The sequence below is a fragment of the Rana temporaria genome, chromosome 1 (assembly GCF_905171775.1).
Source record: "Rana temporaria chromosome 1, aRanTem1.1, whole genome shotgun sequence".
Lineage (NCBI taxonomy): Eukaryota > Metazoa > Chordata > Amphibia > Anura > Ranidae > Rana > Rana temporaria.
In genome coordinates this window covers 551,774,660-551,802,177 of record NC_053489.1, presented here as the reverse complement: position 1 = coordinate 551,802,177, position 27,518 = coordinate 551,774,660, and the positions used below count along the sequence as shown (strand labels likewise).

General features: G+C 42.8%; 1 protein-coding gene across 6 annotated transcripts in view; it reads right to left on the bottom strand.

Annotated features, from left to right (window-relative positions):
- Nucleotides 1-27,518, bottom strand: part of WDR17 (WD repeat domain 17) — a 168,208-nt gene that overhangs the window by 65,536 nt on the left and 75,154 nt on the right. For 5 of the 6 annotated variants that reach the window (XM_040333663.1, XM_040333619.1, XM_040333636.1 and 2 more), the window contains 6 exons: nucleotides 24,369-24,556; nucleotides 20,824-20,992; nucleotides 20,645-20,736; nucleotides 16,513-16,595; nucleotides 13,405-13,491; nucleotides 620-784 (listed from right to left, as the gene is read on the bottom strand). In XM_040333663.1, the coding sequence (XP_040189597.1) occupies nucleotides 620-784; nucleotides 13,405-13,491; nucleotides 16,513-16,595; nucleotides 20,645-20,736; nucleotides 20,824-20,992; nucleotides 24,369-24,556 (784 nt within the window). The remainder of the gene's footprint in view (nucleotides 1-619; nucleotides 785-13,404; nucleotides 13,492-16,512; nucleotides 16,596-20,644; nucleotides 20,737-20,823; nucleotides 20,993-24,368; nucleotides 24,557-27,518) is intronic. The other variant, XM_040333628.1, reaches the window with a different exon arrangement.

Genomic DNA, 27,518 nt, shown 5'->3' with positions numbered 1-27,518 from the left:
CGTGACAAATGGATTTACAGCATGGAAATCAAAACAAAACACAGAATACCAAAATTAAGATTTTTGGTCAAGAATGGCTTATCAGTGCCATTAATAACGGGACACATCCACTTAGACCCCTTTCACACTGGGGCTTTTTAGGCGTTTTAGCGCTAAAAATAGCGCCTGTAAAACGCCTGAAAAGCACCTCTCATGCCTCCCCAGTGTGAAATCCTGCGTGCTTTCACACTGGGGCGGTGGGTTTGCAGGATGGGAAGAAAAGTCCTGCATCAGAATCTTTGGGGTGGTGCGGGAGCGGTGTATATACCGCTCCCAAAACGCCCTGCCCATTGCAGCGCCACAACATGGGCACTATTAACCCTATTGCCACCATAACATCGGTAAAGCGCAAAAGATAAAGGCGCTTTACTGCTAACGCCCACACTGCTCCAATGTGAAACGCCCCTTAGCATTGTAGGCAATTTTGTATTACATTGTTTTTAATTCACAAAATTACTCATGGGGCTGTCTGTTTTGTGAATGGTCAGGAAGATATCTGCTACTTTGTCACATCTACTTGGACATTATTTCGAAAAGCTTTACCTGTTGTTTGTCTGTTAACATTTTAAATGGGACCTACCCATCGTCTGAACCACTGCAGAGGATTCCTTCCCTAAGTGGAGACCACCGAACGTGGAAAACTTTTGCTGTATGTCCAGTAAAAACCTTCAGCGGCTGGTCAGAGCTGGTGGCTAAATAATAAACTCTCACATTTTTATCTTCACATCCAGTTGCAATCATATCTCTGTAAAAAGGAAGTAAAGCAAAACAATTACAGGCACAAATTTCGAGCATTTTAAAATTCTGTTAAGCCTCGTACACACGACCGGTCTTCCCGGCAGGAAAACTGCCAGGAGAGCATTTGGCCGGGAATCCCGACTGTGTGTATGCTCCCTAGCAGTTTTCCCGTCAAGGAAAACAGCCGAGAATCCCGCCGGGAAAATAGAGAACCTTCTCTCTATTTTCCTGTCGGGATTTGCGGCAGAGTGCTTCCTGCCGAGAAAACCGGTTGTCTGTATGATTACCTGCAGGGTAGAAAGAACGTGCATGCTTGATACTTCGACGCATATGCAGTAGCATACAAGGTTAGTCTGGGGTGTAGCAAGATGGTGGCCACTGATTTTATTGTGATGAGACACCGGCTTGTTGTGGTCGATGACAAAACCGCGTTCTTGCCATTCAAAAAAACGGCGGGTCTTTGTGTGGCCGTGTGTATACACGGCTTTTCAGGGCAAGCCTGCCCAACGGGATTCCCGGTCGTGTGTACAGGACTTAAGATGATAAAGAATTTGGACAATGTGAGATAAGGGTGTAAATATTATAGGATCTGTACGGATATACCTTCCCTGTCCGCCACTGATCTTCCACCAGGTTACTAAATCCCAAGTGACCACTATAGTTAGGCTAGTGCCTAGTACACACGAGAGGATTTATCCTCTGGCGGATTTTGATCTCCTGGTTGTACTAACCAGGAGATCAAAATCCCAGCGGAATTCCGTCCGCGGTGACGCGTCGCGCCGTCGCCGCGATGATGACGCGGCGACGTACGCGACGCTGTGATATAAGGACTTCCACGCATGCGTCGAATCATTACGACGCATGCGGGGGATGGATTCGGACGGATTGATCCGGTGAGTCTGTACAGACCAGTGGATCAATCCGTTGGAATGGATTCCAGCAGATAGATTTCTTAGCATGTTAGGAAATTTTTATCCGCTGGAAATCCATCCCCGGGGACAAAAATCCGCGGAAACAGATCCGCTGGATTGTACACACCAGGGGATCTATCCGCTGAAACCGGTCAGCGGATCAATTTCGTCGGATCGATCCTCTCGTGTGTACGGGGCCTAGGGCCAGCGGATATATTTCGGGCCGACCGATTTCCAGCGGATAAAAATCTCTTAGCATGCTAAGAAATCTATCCGCTGGAATCGGCTCCAGCGGATCGATCCGGTGGTCTGTACAGACTCACCGGATCGATCCGTCCGAACCCATCCCTCGCATGCGTCGTAATGATTCGACGCATGCGTGGAATTCCTTATATGACAGCGTCGCGCACGTTGCTGCGTCATCATCGCGGCGACGGCGCGACACGTCATCACGATGGGAATTCGGCGCGGATTTCGATCCGATGGTGTGTACACTCCATCGGATCAAAATCCTCAGAGGATTTATCCGCGGAAACGGTCCGGAGGACCGTATCCGCGGATAAATCCTATCGTGTGTACTAGGCAAGGCCAGGCCCATTTTGCCTTTAGTTCCTGTTAAGGCTCTACAGACCAAGAAACCTCTAACAAGGTTATCATGGAAGCTTTCCTGCAATTCTATAGTAAACTTATATAAAACACATGCTCAATATGAACCCAATGATCTTGTACACTATTTGGGTTCTATCCAGATCCCTAGTCTCTTGAAAGCATCAGGAATTCTTAGATTCAGATACCTTAACAGAGGAAATTGATCACGCTCTTTCCTCATTTTCCAAACCTAAAACCTCTGGCCTAGATGGATTGCCTAGAGCCCAGGTGTCAAACTCAATTTCAGTGTGGGCCGCATCAGCATTATGATTGCCCTCAAAAGGGCCGGTTGTATCTGTGAAGCCCTGTACACACGATCAGTCCATCCGATGAGGTTAACCGATGAAGCTGACTGATGGTCTGATGTGCCTACACACCATCAGTTAAAAAACCGATCAAGTCCAACGCGGCGACGTAAAACACACGACGTGCTGAGAAAAATGAAGTTCAATGCTTCCATGCATGTGTCAACTTGATTCTGAGCATGCGCAGGCTTTTAACCAATGCTTTTGCATACTAACCGTCGGTTTTGACCTATCGGTTAGGCGTCCATCGGTTAAATTTTAAAGCAAGTTCTAAAATTTTTGACCGAAGGATAACTGACCGATGGGGCCCACACACCATCGGTTTGGACCGATGAAACGGTCCTTCAGTCCGTTTCCATCGGTTTTGACCGACCGTTCTGATTACCAAAACAGATAAAGATCCTCTGTATTGTGGTCTCACTGATATAATATCTCTTATTAGTACAGATGTAAAATTCCTAGCAAATATTTTGGCTAGACAATTGAACTTAGTTGTTTCTACTGTTATAGGCTCCACAGAGATCCAGATACATACTGTATCTACTGACACTTTACAAACCTTCAAATCTCAGCCCCCTGCTCTTCGTATACCCACAAAGCAGCTTTCAACTCTATTAAATGGCCCTATATGGCTATATGACCCAAGTGTTGTGGAGCCTTGGGTTTTGTAATACGTTTATATTTTGGGTACAAACCTTATACAATCATCCTACTTCCCAACTCAGAATTAACAATAATGTTGCTGACCCATTTCCCAGGTAAAGATGTGCAAGACAAGGATGCCCCCTCTCTCTTCTCCTGTTTGCCCTGGCCATAGAGCCTCTAACAGCATTGATTAGTTGTACTCCATTGATCACAGGTATCCACCTGGGTACACTGGAAGAGAGAGTGTCTTTGTACTTAAATAATATGCTAATATACTTATTATGGGCCAAATCCACTATTCAAATGGGGGCGATTCCCATTTAAATTAGGCGCGCTCCCGCGCCGGCCGTACTGCGCATGCTCGTAACGTCATTTTCCCGACGTGCATAGCGCGAAATTACGTTACGCCGAGCTTTGTGGATTACGACGGGTCAATAAAGTTGCGTCGGGAAAAAAAAAAGATACGGCGGGAATTTTTTAAAAAAAATCGGGTCGCTGGACAGAAAGGTCTGCTTTTACATGGTGTACTAACTTTACACCTTGTAAAAGCAGCCCTAATTTTGCGTATGCAAACTAAAACTTACGGAGAAAAAACGAAGCTGAAAAGCTTTGTGGATCTCCGTAAGTGCTAATTTGCATACCCGAGGCGGCATTTCGACACAAAATGCCCCCAGCGGCGGATGCGGTACTGCATCCTAAGATCCGGCAGTGTAAGTCCCTTCACATGCCGGATCTTCTGCCTAACTATGGGAAACTGATTCTGTGGATCAGTTCCATAGTTAGGAACAGGGATACGACGGCGTAACAGCAGTTACGCCGTCGTATCCCTTTTGTGGATTTGGCCCTATATCCCCAACAAGCCATTGAGAAAATTCTGGGTGTAATGCAAGAATTTTGTGTTTACGTATACTGGAACAAGTCATATATTATTTTGATGGATGAGGTTACTAATGTTGACCGTCTCACTAGTTACCCTATACAACTCATTGACAATTTCAAATATCTGTATATAGTAGTTAAAGTGGTTGTAAAACCTTCAGTATGCTGCTCCCCCCCAAAATACTCACCTGAGCTCCCTCTCGATCCAGCGACATGCATGAAAGCCTTGGTTGTCCCGGGACTCCCTCACCTCATTAGCTGAGACAGCAGCAAAAGCCAAACCTTTAATACCACTTTCAATTATTGCTGGTCAAGTATATTGACAATAATTTCACCCTGCTTATCTCAGAGTTCAAGTGAACACTGACCACGTAGACAAAAATCTCCCACTTATGCTGTTGGGGAGGGCTAAACTTTTTAAAATGGTGTTTCTCCAAAAACCCTTGTATATTTTTTCTAATTCCCTAGTGCAGCAGTGTCAAACTAAATTCCATCGTGGGCCGCATCAGCATTATGAATGCACTCAAAAGGGCCAGTTGTATCTGTAAGATTAGATGTCCAGCACATCCCCTCCCCTTACATTAGATGTCAAGAGCCCCCCCACCATCAGAAGTTGGGTCCCTCACCCTCCCTTACACCTTATGCTGCTGCTGGGAAGAAGCTGGGTGCATTGCTTGAAAGCAGAAAGTAAGGGTCTGGAGGAGGACCAGAGGAGGGCTGGAGCTCTCCTGCAGCTGCAGGAGAGGTGCGAGGGCCACATGAAATGGCATGGAGGGCCGGATTCAGCCCGCGGGCCTTGTGTTTGACACCTGTGCCCCAGTGTATATATCCAAGCTTATTTTTAGAGAACTCAATTCTGAAATTAATACATTTTATGCTATCAAAAATCCCCTAGGATGTTATTAGCTATTATTTAACCACTTCCAGACCGTAGGTGTTTTTCAGATTTGGTGTTTGCAAGACTAAAACAGTTTTTTGTGCTAGAAAATTACTTAAAACCCCCAAACATTATATATATTTTTTTCTAACACCCTAGAGAATAAAATAGTGGTCATTCCAATACTTTTTGTCACACCGTATTTGCGCAGCGGTCTTACAAGCGAACTTTTTTTGGAAAAAACTTTTTTTAATTAAAAAATAAGACAACAATAAATTTGGCCCAATTTTTTTATATATTGTGAAAGATAATGTTACGCCGAGTAAAATGATACCCAACATGTCACGCTTAAAAATTGCGATCGCTCGTGGCATGGCGTCAAACTTTTACACTTAAAAATCTCGATAGGCGATGTTTAAAAAATTCTAGAGATTGCATTTTTTGAGCTACAGAGTAGGCCTAGAGCTAGAATTATTGCTCTCGCTCTAACGATCGCGGCGATACCTCACTTGTGTGATTTGAACACCGTTTTCATATGCGGGCGCTACTCGCGTATGCGTTCGCTTCTGCGCGCAAGCTCGTCGGGACGGGGCGCTTTAAAAAAATATTTTTTTTGTTTTCTTATTTATTTTTATTTATTTTATTACTTTTTACACTGAAAAAAAAAATGTATCACTTTTATTCCTATTATAAGGAATGTAAACATCCCTTGTAATAGAAAAAAGCATGACAGGTCCTCTTAAATATGAGATCTGGGGTCAAAAAGACCTCAGATCTCATATTTAGACTAAAATGCAAAAAAAATAAAAAAAAATTGAAACTGTAATTTTTTCAAATGAAAAAAAAAAAAAAATGTCTCTTTAAGAGGCTGGGCGGGACTGACGTTTTGACGTCACTTCCGCCCAGCAGAGCTATGGGGACGGGCGAAGGAGATTTTTCCCTCAGTCTCATCCCCAGTCACCAGCCGAACGGTCCCGATCGCCTCCGCCGCTACCGACGGCTCCGTTAAGCGGCGGAGGGCGTGGGAGAGCGGCGGGAGGGGGGGGCCCCCTCTCCCGCCACCGATAACGGCGATCTCGTGGCGAATCCGCCGCGGAGACCACCGTTATCGTGTACCGGACCGCGCACACTAAAGATGGATACCTCGGTTGTGGCAGCAGCTGCTGCCGTTACCGAGATATCAATCTTTAAAAAGAGGACGTAAATCGTTGTGCGCAGGTCTGGAAGTGGTTAAAGTATAGAAACAAAATTGTGTAGTGCTATGGCAAATTAATATCTATAATGGTAGTTCCTCATGGGAACAATGGGAACATAAATAAAGTAACAAATGCAATAAAAAAAGTTCTCGTGAAAGATAAAGTCCAATGGTTGTAAACACAAAGTCCATATATCTGTAGACACCACGTGCAAAATGAGGGAACTTGATTAGAATCCCATCGAGACAAATTGTGTAGTGAGTGATCACCGCCACCAGTGGTAGTAAATGGAGGCTTACCGAAGATGGTGGACCTGAAATGCCGTACGTCAATCAAGTCATAACAAGCTTCAAGTACCAGACAGGGTACACAAAGTAGCAATCACCAAGAAATTTGCTAGAAGTAATCAATCAGTGTATGATCATAAATGGATAACCTTGGATCTTTGCAGCTCAGCAAGGGGTTAAATAGTTGAAAGAAAATGGAAAGAGAAGGGCCACATAGTGTAAACCGGTATAAAACTGGGTATTTATTGTAAAAAGATAGCAAGTGCACTCACATGTATCTGGATAAAACTCGCATATTCTATAGTATGAGGCGGCAGTGGAGGCGACCCAACTGCCGCCTCATACTATAGAATATGCGAGTTTTATCCAGATACATGTGAGTGCACTTGCTATCTTTTTACAATAAATACCCAGTTTTATACCGGTTTACACTATGTGGCCCTTCTCTTTCCATTTTCTTTCAACTATTTAACCCCTTGCTGAGCTGCAAAGATCCAAGGTTATCCATTTATGATCATACACTGATTGATTACTTCTAGCAAATTTCTTGGTGATTGCTACTTTGTGTACCCTGTCTGGTACTTGAAGCTTGTTATGACTTGATTGACGTACGTCATTTCAGGTCCACCATCTTCGGTAAGCCTCCATTTACTACCACTGGTGGCGGTGATCACTCACTACACAATTTGTCTCGATGGGATTCTAATCAAGTTCCCTCATTTTGCACGTGGTGTCTACAGATATATGGACTTTGTGTTTACAACCATTGGACTTTATCTTTCACGAGAACTTTTTTTATTGCATTTGTTACTTTATTTATGTTCCCTTTGTTCCCAGGAGGAACTACCACTATAGATATTAATTTGCCATAGCGCTACACAATTTTGTTTCTGTTTGTTCCAGCTAATGTGTCTTTGTTAGCAGTGTGAGCAGCTGGTCTTATTAATTAGTGTGTTTTAAGCAGCGCAGTATAATCACCCTTTTTTGTGGTTAAAGTATAACTAAAGGGAAAACTTTTTTTTTTTAATTTTGAATGAGTGGAGACTGGATTAGAATCCTTGACAGTTTTTATTGCTGTCTGTGTCCCCATTAAGGAGATTCACTCTCTCTATTTGTCCTGTTTACCGTTATCATTAAAACATTTAAAGTAAAAGAAAATCCCACATTTTGGGTTGTCCCCAGAAAAGTAATATAGGGTAAACCTTCCAATGCTGACAATAGTTATGGTAACCTGGGGGGTCCCCAAGGAGTTCACTTAATTTGTAAAGATTTTCTCTCACTTCCTGTTTAGCTATGGGACAGGAAGTGAAGGTAAATCTCCACAATGTGACACAGATGTAAAAAAAAAAAATGCCAGGGGTTATAACCCTCTCTTGCTCTACCCCCTCAAAAAAAAGTTTTGCCTATAATTCTACTTTAACTTCCACCTCTCCAGGGTGGGCTGTCAATGTTAGATCTGCAGAGATATTATTATGCCTCTCAATTGGTGTATGTATATTGGTAGTTGTTTCCACAGTAGATCAACATGACTATGGCTACCGCAGCAGCTTTATTGAATTTCAACCCTTGAAAATCTTTCCATGTCTCCGGAGGGAGTTTCCCTTTTGACCATTACCTTAAAAAGCTATCAAATATATTTTGTCTGACTTATCCTATTTGGAACAAACCCGAGCTTCCTCATTTCGTAACAATCTCTAGTGCCTTTCAGTGGGCCAGATCAGACTTAAAGGGGCAGATTCTCGTAGATCGCTGCATCTCTGCAGCGGCGTAACGTATCTCATTTACGTTACACCGCCGCAAGTTTTACGGGCAAGTGCTTGATTCACAAAGCACTTGCCTGTAAAGTTGCGGCAGCGTAGCGTAAATCCCCAGGCGCAAGCCCGCCTAATTCAAATGATCCGGGTAGGGGGCGTGGATCATTTAAATTAGGCGCGTTCCAGCGCCGAACGTACTGCGCATGCGCCGTCCATAAAATTTCCCGACGTGCATTGCGCTAAATGACGTCGCAAGGACATCATTGGTTTCGACGTGAACGTAAATGGCGTCCAGCCCCATTCACGGACGACTTACGCAAACGACGTACATTTTTAAATTTCGACGGGGGAACGACGGCCATACTTAACATTGGTTGCCCCTCATATAGCAGGGGCAACTTTACGCTTCGCAAATTTAACGTAAACGTCGTATCTTCACTGCGTCGTCCGCGCGTACGTTCGGGAATTCGCATATTTTGCTAATTTGCATACTCGATCGGGAAAACGACACCTAGTGGCGAAAAAAATAATTGAATTTAAGATCCGACAGCGTAAGAGCCTTACGCCTGTCGGATCTAATGGTTATCTATGCGCAATTGATTCTAAGAATCAGTCGCATAGATACGACGGCCCAGATTAGGACTTACGATGGCGCACATTGCGTTGTGCCGTCGTAAGCCCTTTCAGAATCTGGGCCAAAATATCTACATGGACTATATGTATGGGTTTGCTTTAAAGACTTTCATTGCACTACAGCAGGAACTAGTGTTTCCCCCACAGGGCAGCTGCAGTATCTCAAACTAAAACATTCTGCAGAGGAGCAGTTTGGTTTACAAGACGTTGTATTGCAGCCTTCTACCTTAGACAAAACCTTATTGCCACCATCTCATTCAATACTTTTCAGATTGTATGGTATTTTATCACACGGAACACCATAAAGACTTTCTTTAATCAAGGAACAATGGGATGAGAATGCAGTTTATGCCACCTATTTTAGCACAACTATCCCTGCAAGAAACACACTTGTATGTAGTTTCCATAGGGTCTACCGTACACCAATGCAGTTATTCCAGGCATGTCCAAAGTCCAGCCCATAGGCCAATTGCGGCCCCCGTTCTGGTTTAATGTGCCCCCCCTGGTAATTTGGATATATATATATATATATCTTTTGTGGCCCCCAAGGGCCACAAAAGATATATACTGTATTTATCAGCGCTGCCTCGGAGGGGACAAGGAGGGGGACGAGTGCCGTCAGATTACATACTGGAGAATCTCCTGTTTACTCTGCGGCATCTGTAATAGGAAGTCCCGTCTCCTGGACTGCCATTGGATGACTCTTGTGCAGGGGTGGACTGACAACTCATGGGGCCCCCGGGCAATAGAAGATTATGGGGCCCCCGGGCTTATAGATGGCCACAACGCCAGGAGGCAGTGCAGAGGCGGGGCAGCTAAAATCTCAGGCATTTCACATCAAAAGCATGTCGGTTTCGGACATATCAGGGACAGATGTAAAAAAAACACAGATTTTTACATACTGTCCCTGTTTTTTTTGAGCCTGGCAACCCTGATGGGGCCCCCTAGTGGCATGGGGCCCTCGGGCAGTGCCCGAGAGTCCCAATGGTCAGTCCGCCCCTGCTCTTGTGTCTATCATAGAAGGCGGGACATTGTATTAAAGAGGCTGCTATGTAAACAGGAGATCCTGCTGTATGTATGCTGTATTCAAGCAGACTCTGGCTGGAAAAAGCGCCCAGAGGTGATTCAGTTCGTCATTCATTCATTCATGTAATCTGTTGGTGCTCGTCCCGTCTGCCCCCCGTCCCCTCCGAGGCTGAAGATGGGCATCGATCAGGCTGCATTCATGGCAATGGAGAGGCTGCATTCATGGCAATGGTGAGGCTGCATTGATAGCAATGGTGAGGCTGCATTCATGGTAATGGAGAGGCTGCAGATGGGCACTGACCCTTATTTTACTTCACAGTTCTTTATTTAAAATGTATTTTTTTTCCTGAAACTTCCCTCTTAAAGTGAAGGTGCGTGTTATACGCCGATAAATACGGTATATCCAAATAACACGCCCGATCTCATCCTTAGTCCTGAGCAGCGGATTCTTTGGGGCCACAAAAGATATATATATCCAAATAACACGCCCAACCTCATCTCTTCACCACACACAGCCACAAAGGCAGGAGAATTCTTGTTGGGCAGTGTATTACTGCTCGAACGAACACACTTAGACCAACTTTTAATGGTTCAAAGAATGTCAGGCAAAATGGTCGGCCCCCACGCATGTTCACTTCATCAAATCTGGCCCTCTTTAAAAAAAAGTATGGACACCCCTGAGTTATTCAAAATTTAGAAAGTGGACAACCCTTTATGTCATAAATGGCAAGCAGCTGATAGGGATCTTAAACATATGAGCTGGAACTGTCCTATGGTTACCACTAGTGAATACTGTTCTTTTTTCTTTACAGGAAAAAAAAAAACATGAGACCAGAGGTTTCCCTGCTAAAAATTTGGGAGGATTGGGTATCGTGTCTCAATTCTTGTGAGCAACTTTACGTGTCATCTACAAACTAATTGTATTGACCATGTCACACTTACCAATGGTTTCTCTAATATAGGGTAGGGGTTCTGTTACAGCATAAATGCCCACATTTGAAGGCTGTTTCACGCTTTGTCAATGACTACTGTGTACAAAAAACACAGCCGCCTACTGTTTAGTGGTTCTATTTCATCTTCTATTTACAGACGTGCGTGAATCCTGCCTTTATATGTTGCTGTTACATATATATTTCTGTGGAAATACTCTTTTATATGACATAGTATCACATGGATAATTGTACCTAGATTTGCTAAAAAATACAATAAAATTTAGGGAAACATTTCACAGCCCCCAAAGGTCTGCAATATTTATGAACTAAGCACTGGCCCCCTCCCCTCCTCTACAGGTCAGTGAGGGGGCTAGAGGTAGAATGGCCCTGGCCAGAGCATCATTTTCTCTACAAAAGTCTCCTAGATTTTGGCACCCCTGGAAAACTCATCATACTGACTCATCGTACGTGATGGGACATCTGTATTTCAATTATGATGACAATATTAGCTATTTTTATCTATTGACATCTGTACTGTAAAACAATTCTGAAGCTAAAATTTGGTGCCTTGTTCTTAGTTAATAATAATAGTAATGAGTTGCAGAATGAAAAGAAGTTGAAAGTAGACTAGTTATTATATTGAATAGATTTGGATGGAAAAAAAAAGTCACTGTTGACATTGCACAAAGCAGGAGTCCTCCTTTTACACCACTGTTCAGTTTTTGAGCAATAATTCTCATGCCCGCGTACACACAATAATTTTTCGGCATGAAAAAAACGTTGTTTTAAATTTATTTAATTCAAAATGATCGTGTGTGGGCTTCACATCATTTTTCGGCTTCTGAAAAACTACATCATTTTTTTTCGAACATGCTGCATTTTTTAACGACTTTTTAAACAATGTCGTTTTTCGGGTTGTAAAAAATGATCGTGTGTGGGCTAAAATGACGTTAAAAACCCGCGCATGCTCAGAAGCAAGTTATGAGACGGGAGTGCTCGTTCTAGTAAAACAACCGTTCATAATGGAGTAAGCACATTCATCACGCTGTAACAGACAGAAAAGCGCAAATTGTCTTTTACTAACACAAAATCAGCTAAAGTAGCCCCAAGGGTGGCGTCATCCGCATGGAACTTCCCCTTTTTAGTGCCGTTGTATGTGTTGTATGTCACGCGCTTTGCTAGAGCATTTTTAAAAAACGATGGTGTGTGGGCAACGTCGTTTTAATGATGAAGTTCGAAAAACATAGGGCCAGATTCACAGAAGAGATACGACGGCGTATCTCCTGATATGCCGTCGTATCTCTGAGATACGTTTGACGTATCTATGCGCCTGATTCATAGAATCAGTTACGCATAGCTAGCCCTAAGATCCGACAGGTGTAATTGACTTACACCGTCGGATCTTAGGCTGCAATTCTAGGCCGGCCGCTAGGTGGCGATTCCATTGCGGTCGGCGTAGAATATGCAAATGGCTAGTTACGCCGATTCACGAACGTCCGCTTTACCCGTCGCTCTAACTTTACGCCATTTCTGTCGAGATACGCCGCGTAAAACTAAGGCTGCTAGGTGGACTAGCCAAAGCCAATGGACTAGCCAATGTTAAGTATGGCCTTCATTCTCGCGTCGAAATTTGAAAAATCACGTTGTTTGCGTAAGTCGTCCGTGAATGGCGCTGGACGCCATTTACGTTAATGTCGAAACCAATGACGTCCTTGCGACGTCATTTAGCGCAACACGCGTCGGGTAATTTTCCCGACGGAGCATGCGCAGTATGTTCGGCGCGGGAACGCGCCTAATTTAAATGGTGCCCGCCCCATTTTAATTAGGCGGGCTTGCGCCGAGCGGATTTACGTTACACCGCCGCAAGTTTACAGGTAAGTGCTTTGTGAATCAGGCACTTACGCTATAAACTTGCGGTGGTGTAACGTAAATGGGATACGTTGAGCCGCCGCTGCGCAACGTATTTGTCTGTGAATCTGGCCCATAGTTTTTTTTCATGACGAAAAATGATCATGTGTACGCGGCATCAGAGTTAATGCATACTGGGATTAAAAAAAGACAGTTCGTTTGGCAGAAATAAACTCTTATATGGAGCATTTTTGTACAGGCATTTAGGAGCATTTAGCATGTTTTTTTTGTTTTTTTTTCAGAAAACGACTGCCCCAAAACGCTGAGCTTAAAATATGCCTCTTAACGTCCTAATGTGCATGGACATATAGGATAACACTGAGTTGCTTCTACAGGAAAAACACAAAACTCTTGTGGAATCAGCAATTTTTAAGTCCATTGTGCATGAAACATAAAAGTTTTTCTAGAAAGCCTTAAATATTCGTTGCCTATCTTCAGGAATAGCCAAAGCAAGTTCAAGCGGTGACTATAAACTGTTATATACATTGGATCTGCAGTAAAGAAAATTTGTAAAACAACTATTTGAATACATAAGTTACAAACTAATGTCTGCAATAAAAAGCCTCCCTAGCTTACGCAGTAGGTCTCATAGACGAGACCCAACAGTTTGAGAACCTCTGACTCACTTGTTGTTTTGGCTCCAGTCACATCCAAACACAGCCGCTGGGTGTTTATACTTGTGCAAAACCTTCCCATCAATTGTGCGAATAATGCTGAAACAATTTTAAAGGAAAATAAACATTTCTCACTTTTATAATGCATGAACCAGAATAACAAATTTAATACAATGAGCGAATCTAATATATCAAAGTTTCACGTAAAGTATATCTAAATCTGAAAATTCTCCCAAAGGGTTTACTGCTTGTTTAGGTCTAGGGGCATAGGAGATACTTTGCACTACGATACCAGTCCTTTTAGTGTCTTCTCGCCCATACTCCAGTGGTCTATGGTCCTGATGTCATCAAGAACAATGCAGGGTCCATAACATAATGGTGCAGAGGGACAGTCTATCACTGTAGCATGGGGGAGCGTCTACCAGGGAGTGGAGGATCAGGTACAGTGCCTTGAAAAAGTATTCATACCCCTTTACATTTTCCACATTTTGTCATGTTACAAACAAAAACGTAAATGTATTTTATTGGGATTTCATGTGATAGACCAACACAAAGTGACACATAATTGTGAAGTGGAAGGAAAATGATAAATGGGTTTCAATTTTTTTTTTTACAAATAAATGTGTGAAAAGTGTGGGGTGTATTTGTATTTGCATTTGTATTCAGCCCCACTGTGTCAATACTTTGTAGAACCACCCTTCGCTGAAATTACAGCTGCAAGTCTTTTGAGTATATCAGCAGCTCTGCACATCTAGAGAGTGACATTTTTGCCAAATAGCTTAAGCTCTATCAGATTGGATGGAGAGCCTCCGTGAACAGCAATTTTTAAGTCTTGCCACAGATTCTCAATTGGATTCCGGTCTGGACTTTGACTGGGCCATTCAAAAGCCTCGTAAACACGACCGGTTTTCCTGCCAGGAAAACTGCCAGGAGAGCATTTGGCCGGGAAAACCGGCCGTGTGTATGCTTCCTCGCAGTTTTTCTGACAGGAAAACTGCTGGGAATCCTGCCGAGAAAATAGAGAACCTGCTCTCTATTTTCCTGCCGGGATTCCCGGCGGTTTTAAACCCGGCAGTTTTCCTATGGGAAAACATTGTGAGGGAGCATACACACGGCCGGGATTCCCGGGCAAAGGTCACCCCGCAGTTTTCCCAACGGGAAACCCGGTCATGTGTACACGGGCAAACTTACTGAGCAGGTTCTCGGTTTTCCTGTCGGGATTCCACGGTGGACTTTATACCCCCAGCAATCCCGGTCGTGTGTACAGGGCTTTGCACATAAATATGCTTTGATCTTAACCATTACATTGTAGCTCTGGCTGTATGTTTAGAGTCGTTGTCCTGCGAGAAAGTGAACCTCTGCCCCAGTCTCAAGTCTTTTGCAGACATGGTGGGGATGGTGTGTTCTGGGTGATATGCAGTGTTAGTTTTCCATCACACATAGTGTTTTGCTTTTAGGCCAATTTTGATCTCATCTGACCGGAGCACCTTTTTCCACATGCTGTGTCCCCCACATGGCTTGTTGCAAACTGCAAACAAGACTTCTTATGACTTTCTTTCAACAATGGCTTTCTTCTTGCCAATCTTCCATAAAGGCCAGATTTGTGGAGTGCACGACTAATAGTTGTCCTGTGGAAAGATTCTCCCACCTTAGCTGTGGATCTCTGCAGCTCCTCCAGAGTTACCATGGGTCTCTTGGCTGCTTCTCTGGTTAATGCTCTCCTTGCCCAGCCTGTCAGTTTAGGTGGAATGGCCATGTCTTGGTAGGTTTGCAGTTGTACCATACTCTCCTTTTTCGAATGATGAATTGAACAGTGTTCCGTGAGATGTTGAAATCTTGAGATATGTATTTATAACCTAACCCTGCTTTAAACTTCTCCACAACTTTATCCCTGACCTGTCTGGTGTGTTCCTTGGCCTTCGTGATGCTGTTTGTTCAATAAGGTTCATTAACAAACCTCTGAGGGCTTCACAGAACAGCTGTATTTATACTGAGATTAAATTACACATGGACTCTATTTACCAATTGATTCCACTAGATTTTAGTTAGAGGTATCAGAGTAAAGGGGGCTGACTACAAATGCACACCCCACTTTTCAGATATTTTTTTGTAAAAAAAAAATTAAAACCATTTATCATTTTCCTTCCACTTCACAATTATGTACCACTTTGTGTTGGTCTATCACCTAAAATCCCAATTTAATACATTTACGTGACAAAATGTGGAAAATTTCAATGGGTAGTTATACTTTTTCAAGGCACTGTATATGAAAGTGCTTTTATACTTTGAAATAGACGTTCTCTGGCACAACACCAGAGCAACCTAGACTGCCCCTGATTCAAATTGTGAAAACATGCAGACACGAGGAGAGTTTGCTTGTTTCTGTGTCCGACTGTCAAGAGGCCGAACCCTTTATTATCATAGCTTTATAGACAGAATGACATCATTCACATGAGCACATTTGATTGGCTTAGTCCATATATGGCTTCCTTCTTGCGACGTTTATTCTTGGCATGAGGTCCTACTCTCAGACTCACAGGGTCCTTCACTCAGGGCCATATTTGCTTCTTCGGTGGAAGAAGGGAGGAGGGGTAACAGCTGTTTAGTATTAATAGTTAAACCATCTGTCTTTTTGTCTTCACTCCGAGCTGAGATCTGCTGTAACTCTGTCATAACTTCTTTTAAGGATAATAACACTTGTTGCAATACCCACACACATATATATTTATCAAGAAATAAAACAATATAAGAAAGAAAAGCAACATTTGAGTGTTTTAGGAAAAAGTAACAAACACAAAAATAATCATTTTATTTAGCTCCATCACAACTTCCTTAGAATAAACAAGCAGTTAGCCCTTGCAGTGCAGAGCAGCCATACTGCAAGGGAGAACTTCCAAATTTCCTTAAGTTGGGCTTTAATTAAAATGCCAAAACGAAAAACTCTCTCAGACAATCCATATTGTCTCACAGTATTGTTAGACTAAAACTTATGTTTATCCAGTAAAGATTTGTAATTGGTAGATAAGGCACAATCTATTCTATGCAATAGTAGTAGTTTTTTTTACAAACCCTTTGATAAGTGAGAATCATAAAGCCCAAATCATTGATTTCTCCACTCACCAGAATCCATCTCCACTGCATGTGGCAATGCGCTTAGAATCTTTATGGCTCCAAGAGATACAGAAAATGCCATTTTTTCCATGCTATAACAAGAAAAAATCACAATGAATATCAAATATTTTAAAGTTGATTATATAGCAGCAAAATAAGATGTGTAGCCTTGTTGAGCGGCTACCTCTTTTGTCTGGTTTGGACATACACTTGATGCTCTTGGTGATAGAGACACATTTGGTAATAGTTCCCTTGATCATCCTTTATGGGGCCAATATCCTCTGACATAGCTTTTTTACTATTAATATATTTAAACACATTTCTTGGGATTCTTTTTACTCTCCTTTCCTCTGTGTCTCTCATGGTCTATTTTTGCTGCCCTGATCACGCTCTTATGCCGCGTACACACGACCGTTTCTCATGGCGTGAAAAATGCCATTTTTTAAAATGGTCATTAAAAACGATCGTGTGTGGGCTCCAGAGCATTTTTCTCTACGTGACAAATGGGCATTAAAAATGTAAAATTAAAAAATTTTCACGTTGTCGTTTTTCACGTTGTGAAAATTGGTCGTGTGTAGGCTTTAACGACGGGGAAAAAACGTGCATGCTCAGAAGCAAGTTATGAGACGGGAGCACTCATTCTGGTAAAACTAGCGTCTGTAATGGAGATAGCACATTTGTCACGCTGTAACAGACTGAAAAACACGAAGACTGAAAAGTGCGAATCGTCTCTCACCAAACTTTTACTAACACAAAATCAGCAAAAGCAGCCCTAAGGGTGGCGCCATCTGAATGGAACTTCACCTTTATAGTGCCGTCGTACGTGTTGTATGTCACTGTGCTTTGCTCTAGCATTTTTTTTCACGATCGTGTGTAAGCAAGGCAGCCTTGACAAGAAACACTACGATAAAAACATAGTTTTTTCTAGGACATTAAAAATGGCCGTGTGTACGCGGCTTTACATTTTCGAATGCATTCTTTGTAGTGTTGTAATGTTGCCGGTGTCCCCTCAGTCTTATGATTTTTAACCACTTAAGGACCACCTCCTGCACATATACGTCGGTAGAATGGCACGGCTGGGCACAAGCACATACCTGTACGTCCTCTTTAAGTGCCCAGCAGTGGGTCGCGGGCACGCACCCGCGACCCGGTCCGAAGCTCCGTGACCGCGGCACCCGCGGACACGATCGCCGCCGGAGTCCCGCGAACGGTCCCCGGAGCTGAAGAACGGGGAGAGCTGTGTGTAAACACAGCTTCCCCGTTCTTCACTGTGGCACTGTCATTGATCGTCTGTTCCCTGATATAGGGAAAGGCGATCAATGACGTCACACGTCCAGCACCGCCCCCCTACAGTTATAAACACATATGAGGTCACACTTAACCCCTTCAGCGCCCCCTAGTGGTTAACTCCCAAACTGCAATTGTCATTTTCACAGTAAACAATGCATTTTTATAGAATTTTTTGCTGTGGTCCCAAAAATGTGTCAAAATTGGCCAATGTGTCCGCCATAATGTCGCAGTCACGAAAAAAATTGCTGATCGCCGCCATTAGTAGTTAAAAAAAATAAAAAATAAATGCAATAAAACTATCCCCTATTTTGTAAACGCTATAAATTTTGCGCAAACCAATCGATAAACGCTTATTGCGATTTTCTTTATCAAAAATAGGTAAAAGAATACGTATCGGCCTAAACTGAGGGAAAAAAAAACATTTTTTTTATATATTTTTGGGGGATATTTATTATTTTTTCAAAATTGTCACTCTATTTTTGTTTATAGCGCAAAAAAATAAAAACCACAGAGGTGATCAAATACCACCAAAAGAAAGCTCTATTTGTGGGAAAAAAGGACGCCAATTTTGTTTGGGAGCCACATCGCACGACCGCGCAATTGTCAGTTGAAGCGACGCAGTGCCGAATCGCAAAAACTGGCCAGGTCCTTTACCTGCATTTTGGTCCAGGTCTTAAGTGGTTAAAGGACAGATTTATTTCTTTATGTGCCTTTTTACATTAGAATTTAGCCACCCAGGTTTAGCCTTAGTTCTTTTATATTTGTTGCCCTTTGGAATACACTGGCAAATGCCATTACCTAAAAGCACTCTCACTTTTCCTCCATGTTTTTAGTTACTAGAATATCTTCCCATTTAGTGTCATTAAGCATGGAGCACAGTTTGGTAAAGTTGGCCCTGTTAAAATTAAGGCTGTTTTCACATGGGGTATCCAATCAGGTCCGCCTGTCAGTATTTCAGGCAGACCTGATCAGACCATCCCATGCTCTCTATGGAGCTGATGTCAGTGGATACAGTGTATCAGATCCAATCTTGACCACCAAAAACAACGGATTGGATCAAATGACAGTCAGATGGAAATGGACAGGCAGTCCGTTTCCATCTGAAACCCCATAGAGAACAGCAGGGTTGTGTCCGTGTCCGCTCTGCAGAGTGGACAAGGACCTGCCATCCGTCTACTCATCGGGGAGATCCCCTGCTGAGCAGGTGGATGTGGCCTACAAAGCCTGTGTGAAACCAGCCTTAAAGTGGATGTAAAGCCACTCTCATCCTTTCTAAACTACTGCCATAGTGCTGATCTATAAGTATATATGTGCCTCCTGTGTGTATCCTTACCTGTCAAATGTCTCCCCTCTGTCTGTTATAAGAACTGAAAAACTGCAGATTCTGTGGGTGGGTCTGTTGTCTGGAGCTCTGTGGGTGGAGTCGTGATGTCAGTAGACTCCCCGCCCACCTCTACACTCACCTTGTCAACATGCATTTTCCCCTGTGTATTCCTTACACTAATTTTTGCTATGATCACTAACATCCAGTCAAAATCCAGAAAAGTAACCACATGACTTCAGATAAGGAGTGGAGGTGGGAATTATAAAATAATGCCTGTCTCAGGCTAGTGCAAGAGATATGTAAATAACCTGTCACTCACAGCAAGGGGGAAGAACAGACAAAAGTTTTCTCCTGTTTGTCCGTTTATCTCACTGAAAAAAGAAGATTGCTCAGAGCTGGATTAACTCTTTGTGGCAAGACTGGGCACAGATGATAGGAAATCTTATACTCTACACTGTGACAGCAAAAAAATAAATAAAAAAATGTGGGTTTACATCCACTTTAATGTACTTGTCCTACCCTCTTGTCTGCTTTTCCTGTGAACATAATTGTCATGTGATTGCTGTCATATTTAATTTACATTCTTCTTACTGTAGCAGTAATATAAGCTGATTACTGGCACTATGTTTAGAGCTATTACATGCAGTGCCGGCCCAAGACATTGTGCTGCCTGGGACCAAAAATGAAATGCTGCCCCCCCCCCCCCAAAAAAAATCACGCCCACCAAAAGGCCCCCACATTCATTATTTTATATCATGATAACTAAAGGGGACCCGTCATGGCTCTATACATGTATAGGAGTATAAAGAGGACCTGTCATGGCTCTATACATGTATAGGAGTATAAAGAGGACCTGTCATGGCTCTATACATGTATAGGAGTATATAGAGGACCTGTCATGGCTCTATACATGTATAGGAGTATAAAGAGGACCTGTCATGGCTCTATACATGTATAGGAGTATAAAGAGGACCTGTCATGGCTCTATACATGTATAGGAATATAAAGAGGACCTGTCATGGCTCTATACATGTATAAAGCAGTATAAAGAGGACCTGTCATGGCTCTATACATGTATATAGAAATGTTCTGCCTGCCCGCTCTTGTCACCACTAACAGCAGGGGCGCCGGGCTCCTCACAGGCAGTGGCGCCTGCCCGCTCACTCGCTGACTGCTCCCCCCCCCTCTGCGAGTGTCTTCACAGGCAGCCCGGCGCCGCGCTCCCCACATGCAGCGGAGCAGGCGGAACGGGCTGGCTGGCAGGTGTCAGTATGCTGCCCCCCCTAAAAATGCCGCCTGGTACCTATGGTACCACCTGGTCCCATCATAGGGCCGGCCCTGATTACATGGTTTATACATGTAGACAAGGCATCATTTTAATTCTTACCCGCTGCAGCTATGTTTGAGTTTGCTCTATGTTTACAGATTCCAACATACTGGCACTTTGGCAATTAGAAGACAATACAAGAAATACAAAATTCATGATTAGCTGGCAAACTGAAGACCTTTTGATTTAAAAGCTCCTACCTCGTTGAATCGTGTTATCATTTTCCCTTTCTTAACATCCCAGATGAAACCTCCATTCCTTGATGTTGCACCTGCTATACAATTTAAATCTCCTAGGAAGAAAGTAAATGATTACTAAATGAAAGACTGTGTGTTAATAGAATGGACACTTTAGAATCTCAGTATGACAAACAACTTACCTGGTGCCCAGGACAAAGAGTAGATAACACCTTCATTTCCTGGTGACGTGTACACGGCTGTCAGTGTGTTGATGTCCCAGACTTTTATTGTACCATCAAATGATGCTGTAGCCAATAAATTTGGATCGTCCGGTTTGAATTTGCAATCAAAGATGGTTTCAATGTGGCCCTACACAGCATGAAATGTCAAATTAAACCAACCTAAATCATCCCAACATTTAAGATAACTGGATGTTTTTTGCTTTTTTTTTATTAAATAAAGTCAATCTTTTAAAAACATGTATTTATTTTCAAATCCCAAAACACAAATGTAACCCCTTCCTGTCGACTGTACAAATATATGAGGCCTCATTGAAGTGGGTCTTCTTCCGTGGGGCAGCATATACTGGGCCACATTCACAGAAGAATTATGCCGGCATATCTATTTATACGCCGCGTAATTTCAAAGTTCCCGCGTCGTATCTTTGTTTTGTATCTACAAAACAAGATAAGACGGCATCTCGGATGGATCCAACAGGCGTACGTCTAAGGCCTTGTACACACGGGCAAACATGTCCGCTAAAAACGGTCCGCCGTACCGTTTTCAGCGGACATGTCCGCCCGGAGATTTCTGTATGATGGCTGTATACACCATCATACAGAAATGAGAGACAATCCGCGCGGACAGACAGCGCGGTGACGTGTTTGCGCCGTCGCCACGACGATGACGCGGCGACGTGCGCGACGCTGAAAGGTCAATGCTTCCACGCATGCGTCAAAGTCATTCGACGCATGCGAGGGATGGCGGCCGCTCGGACATGTACGGTAAGTCTGTACAGATGACCATGTCCGACGCACAGGATTCCAGCGGGCATGTTTCTAAGCAAGTTTAGAAGCATTTGTCCGCTCGAAAATGGTCTGGCGGGCAAATGTACGCTGGAATCCTGTCCGATCGGCCGTACACACGACCGAACATGTCTGCCGAAACTGGTCCGCGGACCAGTTTCAGCAGACATGTTCGGTCGTGTGTACGGGGCCTTAGTACGCCGTCCGATCGTAGGTGCATTTTTCCGCTGGCCGCTAGGTGGCGTTTCCGTCGAATTCCGCGTTGAGTATGCAAATAAGCTAGATACGGCGATCCACGAACGTACGTCCGGCCGGCGATTTTTTTTTACGCCGTTTGCGTTCGGCTTTTTCCGGAGTATAGTTACCCCTGCTATATGAGGCGTATCCTATGTTAAGTATGGCCGTCGTTCCCGCGTCGAATTTTGAAAATGTTACGTCGTTTGTGTAAGCCGTTCGCGAATAGAGCTTTGCGTAGAATGACGTCACCGTCGTAAACATTGGCTTGTTCCGGTTTAATTTCGAGCATGCGCACTGGGATACCCCCACGGACGGCGCATGCGCAGTTGGAAAAAAACGTCATTTACGTCGGGTCAAGACGTATTTACATAAAACACGCCCCCATCACATCCATTTGAATTGCGCGCCATTACGCCGCCAAAGTTACACTACGCCGCCGTAACTTACGGCGCACATTCTTTGAGGATACAAAAAAAAGTAAGTTACGGCGGCGTAGTGTATCTTAGATACGCTACGCCCAACGGAAATATGCGCCAGGGTACGTGGATCTGGCCCACTGTGTTTGTGCTGGGGTGGCACTTCCCCATTTGCCTAAGGGGGGGGGGGTGGATGGAAAAAAGGCAGCTCAACAGCATATTTTTGCTGCCCCCTTCCCCCCCAACTGTCTAAATGAAGCCTTAATTTACATTTCAAAACCAAATGTGGTCAGGTTCTCTGGCTCAGGTTCTGGTATGTGTCACGGAATGTTCTCATTAACTGCTTAAGACCCGGACCATTATGCAGGTAAAGGACCTTGCCCTTTTTTGCGATTCGGCACTGCGTCGCTTTAACTGACAATTGCGCGGGGTTGTGAGACGTGGCTCTCAAACAAAATTGACGTCCTTTTTCCCCACAAATAGAGCTTTCTTTTCGTGGTATTTGATCACCTCTGCGGTTTTTATTTTTGCGCTATAAACAAAAATAGAGCGACAATTTTGAAAAAAATTAAATATTTTTTACTTTTTTCTATAATAAATATCCCCCAAAAAATATATAAAAAAACATATTTTTTCCTCATACGTATACTGATACGTATTCTTCTACATATTTTTGGTAAAAAAAAAAACGCAATAAGCGTTTATTGATTGGTTTGCGCAAAATTTATAGCGTTTACAAAATATGGGATAGTTTTATGACATTTTTATTAATAATTGTTTTTTTACTACTAATGGCGGTGATCAGCGTTTTTTTTTCGTGACTGCGACACATCGGACACTTTTGATGCATTTTTGGGACCATTGTCATTTCCACAGCGAAAAGTGCTATAAAAATGCACCGATTACTGTGAAAATGACAATGGCAGTGAATGGGTTAATCACTAGGGGGCGCTAAGGGATTAAGTGTGCTCTAAGGGAGTGATTCTTAGGCCTCGTACACACGATAGGTTAAACAGAACAACGGTCTGATGGACCGTTTTCATCGATCAAAACCGATCGTGTGTGGGCCTCATAGGTTATTTAACCATCGGTTAAAAAAAAGCCAACTTGCTTTAAATTTAACCAATGGATTTCTAACCGATAGGTCAAAAACGATCGTTAATAGGCACAACCATCGGTTAAAAATCCACGCATGCTCAGAATCAAGTCGACGCATGCTTGGAAGCATTGAACTTTGTTTTTTTCAGCACGTCGTTGTGTTTTACGTCACCGCGGTCTGACACGATAGTTTTTTTAACCGATGGTGTATAGGCGCGACGGACCATCAGTCAGCTTCATCGGTCAACCGATGAAAACGGTCCATCAGACCGTTCTCATCGGATCGACTGATCGTGTGTACGCGGCTTTACTGTAGGGGGCGTGGCTGGACGTGCAAAGTCACTGATCATCGTTCCCTATGACAGTGCCACAGAGAAGAACAGGGAAGGTTTGTTTACACTCACCTCTCCCCGTTCTTCAGCTCCTGTGACCGATCGCGGGACACCGGCAGCGATCGGGCCTGCGGGTCCCACAGGCACGGTCACGGAGCTTCGGGCCGGCGGCGCGCTTTGCGACCCACGGCTGCGTTCTTAAAGGGGACGTACATGTACGCCCTTGTGCCCAGCCGTGCCGGTGGTCCTTAAGTGGTTAAAAAAAACAGAATCTTCCATATGCAATGCACCCATTTGTAATATCATCAAAGAATGTACAATTGCTCACAACAGCGCTGATACTCTATTTGGGCTTATATTTTGGACAATCCGATTGTGTTTTATACTATATTCGTTGTGGATTATGCTTCTGGTTTGCCTAACAGCGTGATTTCTTTTTCTTGTATGCTCTACACCTCTGTATGTGCCTCGTCCTTCTGTTATGTGGGATCTTCATGTGGCTTCCTTCACTAAGTTGTAAACACTCTTTTTTGAAAAAATTCAATAAACATCCAAACAGACCAAAACTGAATCTGATATGCTACCTTAAGATTATTAAAGTTGGCAATTGGTTACTTAAAAAAAAAAAACTTCATACCAAATCCCGCAAAAAATCCCACTTCTTAGCACCCATGTCATAAAGGCCAACTCCTCCATCCATGAAACAACACACAGCATGACCGGGAGGCAGTGAGAAGGCGTGGTTCTGTGTCAGCGTGGGAGGGGGGACAGCCTCACTAGTGGATGATGTGTGGTGGTTCTTCGTAGGGGACTGTGCTAAAAATGCTCATTAGAGGGAAAAAACAAACAAAAAACAAGGCATTTATCACTCTGCAAAATATAAAGCTGTGTCTAGACTGTATATTTGTGAGGGGTACAATAGAATAGTACAATAGCTAATCTATTAAACAGTAATCCTCCTTTGGCCCTCTTCTGTAACATGTATCAGAGGGATTTGCTAAGACTTAGAGCAGCCAGATTTTGTAGCTGCTGTACATGCCAACCAATCATCTCCTACCTTTCATTTTCAAAGCTTAACTGACCAAGCTGAAGGTAGAAGCTGATGTTTTGAATTTGAATACCGTATTTATCGGAGTATAACACGCACCCTAACTTTAAGAGGGAAGTTTCAGGAAAAGAAGGTTCCATAACCCCCTGCGTATAACACGCAGGCACAGTTTACCCTCTATTTTCAGGGTAAAAAAGTGAGTGTTATACGCCAATAAATATATATATATATATATATATATATATATATATATATATATATACTGTATCTCAAGCTTAAATGAATATTAAATACACTAAAACTGGAAAGTGCAAAATCTGGAGCAGCTGTGCATGGTAACCAATCAGCTTGTTCAATTACAGGGGTTGTAAAGGTTTGTTTTTTATTTTCTAAATAGGTTCCTTTAAGCTAGTGCATTGTTGGTTCACTTACCCTTTCCTTCCTTTTCCCTTCTAAATGTTTTTTTCTTTGTCTGAATTTCTCACTTCCTGTTTCTCCTCAGTAAGCTTTCCACCATCATCTGGCTGGAGGTTAGTCAGCCAGAACAGCTTACTGAGGAGGAACAGGAAGTGAGAAATTCAGACAAAGAAAACAAATTAGTGAACCAACAATGCGCTAGCTTAAAGGAATCTATTTCGAAACTAAAAAACAAACCTTTACATACCCCTTTAAGCTTTGACAAAAAAAAACAAACAAACATGGAAGCCCATTGGTGCACTCTCAAGTTTTAGTAAATAAACCTCAATATGTAGTTAAAGTGGAGGTTCACCCAAAAAACTTTTTTTTTGGTTCCAAATATTTTATTGAATTTTTTGAATAAGAACAAAAATGAATATAACAAATTCACAATGTGTAACAAATGATAATGGATGCAATAAATACCATAGATAGCATTGAATAATCAGATTAATAACTTTGCTATATATAGTAAGTTGTACAGCAAAGGGGGGGGGGGAGAAAGAGGAAAAAAAGGGGGGGGGGGTAGGGAAAAAGAGGGGAAGTGAAGAGAAGTGGGATAGAAATCATGCAATGCATTGTGAAATAAAAGTAGAACATACAAGAAGCGTCGCTTATCTAAAAACCTTTTTTTTAAACATTAGATTGAGGCTCGTTTTGTCAAGGGGAATCGGGAATCGGGTGTTTTTTTTTACAATCGAAGCCGTACTTACCGTTTTAGAGATGCATCTTCCCCGCCGCTTCCGGGTATGGGCTGTGGGACTGGGCGTTCCTACTTGATTGACAGGCTTCCGACGGTCACATACATCGTGTCACGATTTTCCGAAAGTAGCCGAACGTCGGTGCGCAGGCGCCGTATAGAGCCGCACCGACGTTCGGCTTCTTTCGGCTACTCGTGACGCGATGTATGCGACCGTCGGAAGCCTGTCAATCAAATAGGAACGCCCAGTCCCGAAGACCATAGCGGCGGAGAAGATCGTTCTCTAAAACGGTAAGTACTACTTCGATTTTAAAAAAACTACCCGATTCCCCTTGACAAAATGAGCCTCAATCTAATGTTAAAAAAAAAATTTCGGGTGAACTCCCGCTTTAAGATAAAAAAGACACACCATAAAATTCAAAATACATATTATAAAAAATCATTTTTACATATGCATTGGTATAAAAAAACAAACTAAAGAACAATTATGCATTTTAATATACCTGCACCAAAACATAATAATAATGAAAACAATAAATTCTGGTAGTAGCTGAAGCAGTTTTAACATGATTTTACTGTCAAAGTTATGGTAAACCTGGCTTAAATTTTGGGTGGAAGACCCTTTATAAGACATTCCCAAAACTTTACAGATTGTTTACTAAATGACAGTTATTTTTATACTGTATTTTCTATGTTTTAACGCAAGACAGGTGAAGGAAATGCACAGTGCACAGAGCATGATTTGGAGCCTTAAGCCTCGTACACACGATCGGATATCTGATGGAATCTAATCCGATTGATTTTTTCGTCGGATATCCGATGAAGCTGACTTTCATCAGTCTTGCCTACACACCATCGGTCAAAAATCCGACCGTGTCCAATGCGGTGACGTAAAAGACTACGACGTGCTGAGAAAAATGAAGTTCAATGCTTCCGAGAATGCGTCGACTTTATTCTGAGCATGCGTGGATTTTTGACCGATGGACTTTCACACAGACGATCGTTTTTTTCTATTGTTTTTTTATCCATAGGAAAAATTTAAAAACATGTTTTATTTTTTTTCACCGGTGGAAAACAAACCGATGGGGCCCACACACGATCGGTTTGTCCGATGAAAACAGTCCATCGGTCTTTTTTAATCGGACAAACCGATCGTGTGTACAGGGCTTCATTAATACAAATATGTGTACTTCTTTGCCGAATTGTAATAAATAGGATACTAATGAAAACTTTGTGTTATTAAAGAGAACTTGTCACCTCTCTAAAGAAATCAGGAGCGTCAGATGCCTCTGTTCCCCATTGTGCACCCTCTTTTCACCTCTACATCACTATAGGACAGTGATGTAAGGGTTTGGAGGATAAAACTACAGAATGAGGCAGGAGACAAGCATCCAACATTCCTAGATATCGGTCAGCCAAGCAACTTGCTTTTTAAAAAAGAAGGCCAGCAAAGGCAATACTGATATTTTCCCAGAGCAGGTTTTATATAAACTTCACCCTGGTTACTGTGAATTACTTTGAGAAATGCCAACACTGCATGAGGTTCCAAGCTGAAGTAAAAAAAAAAACATTCTCTATAGCTT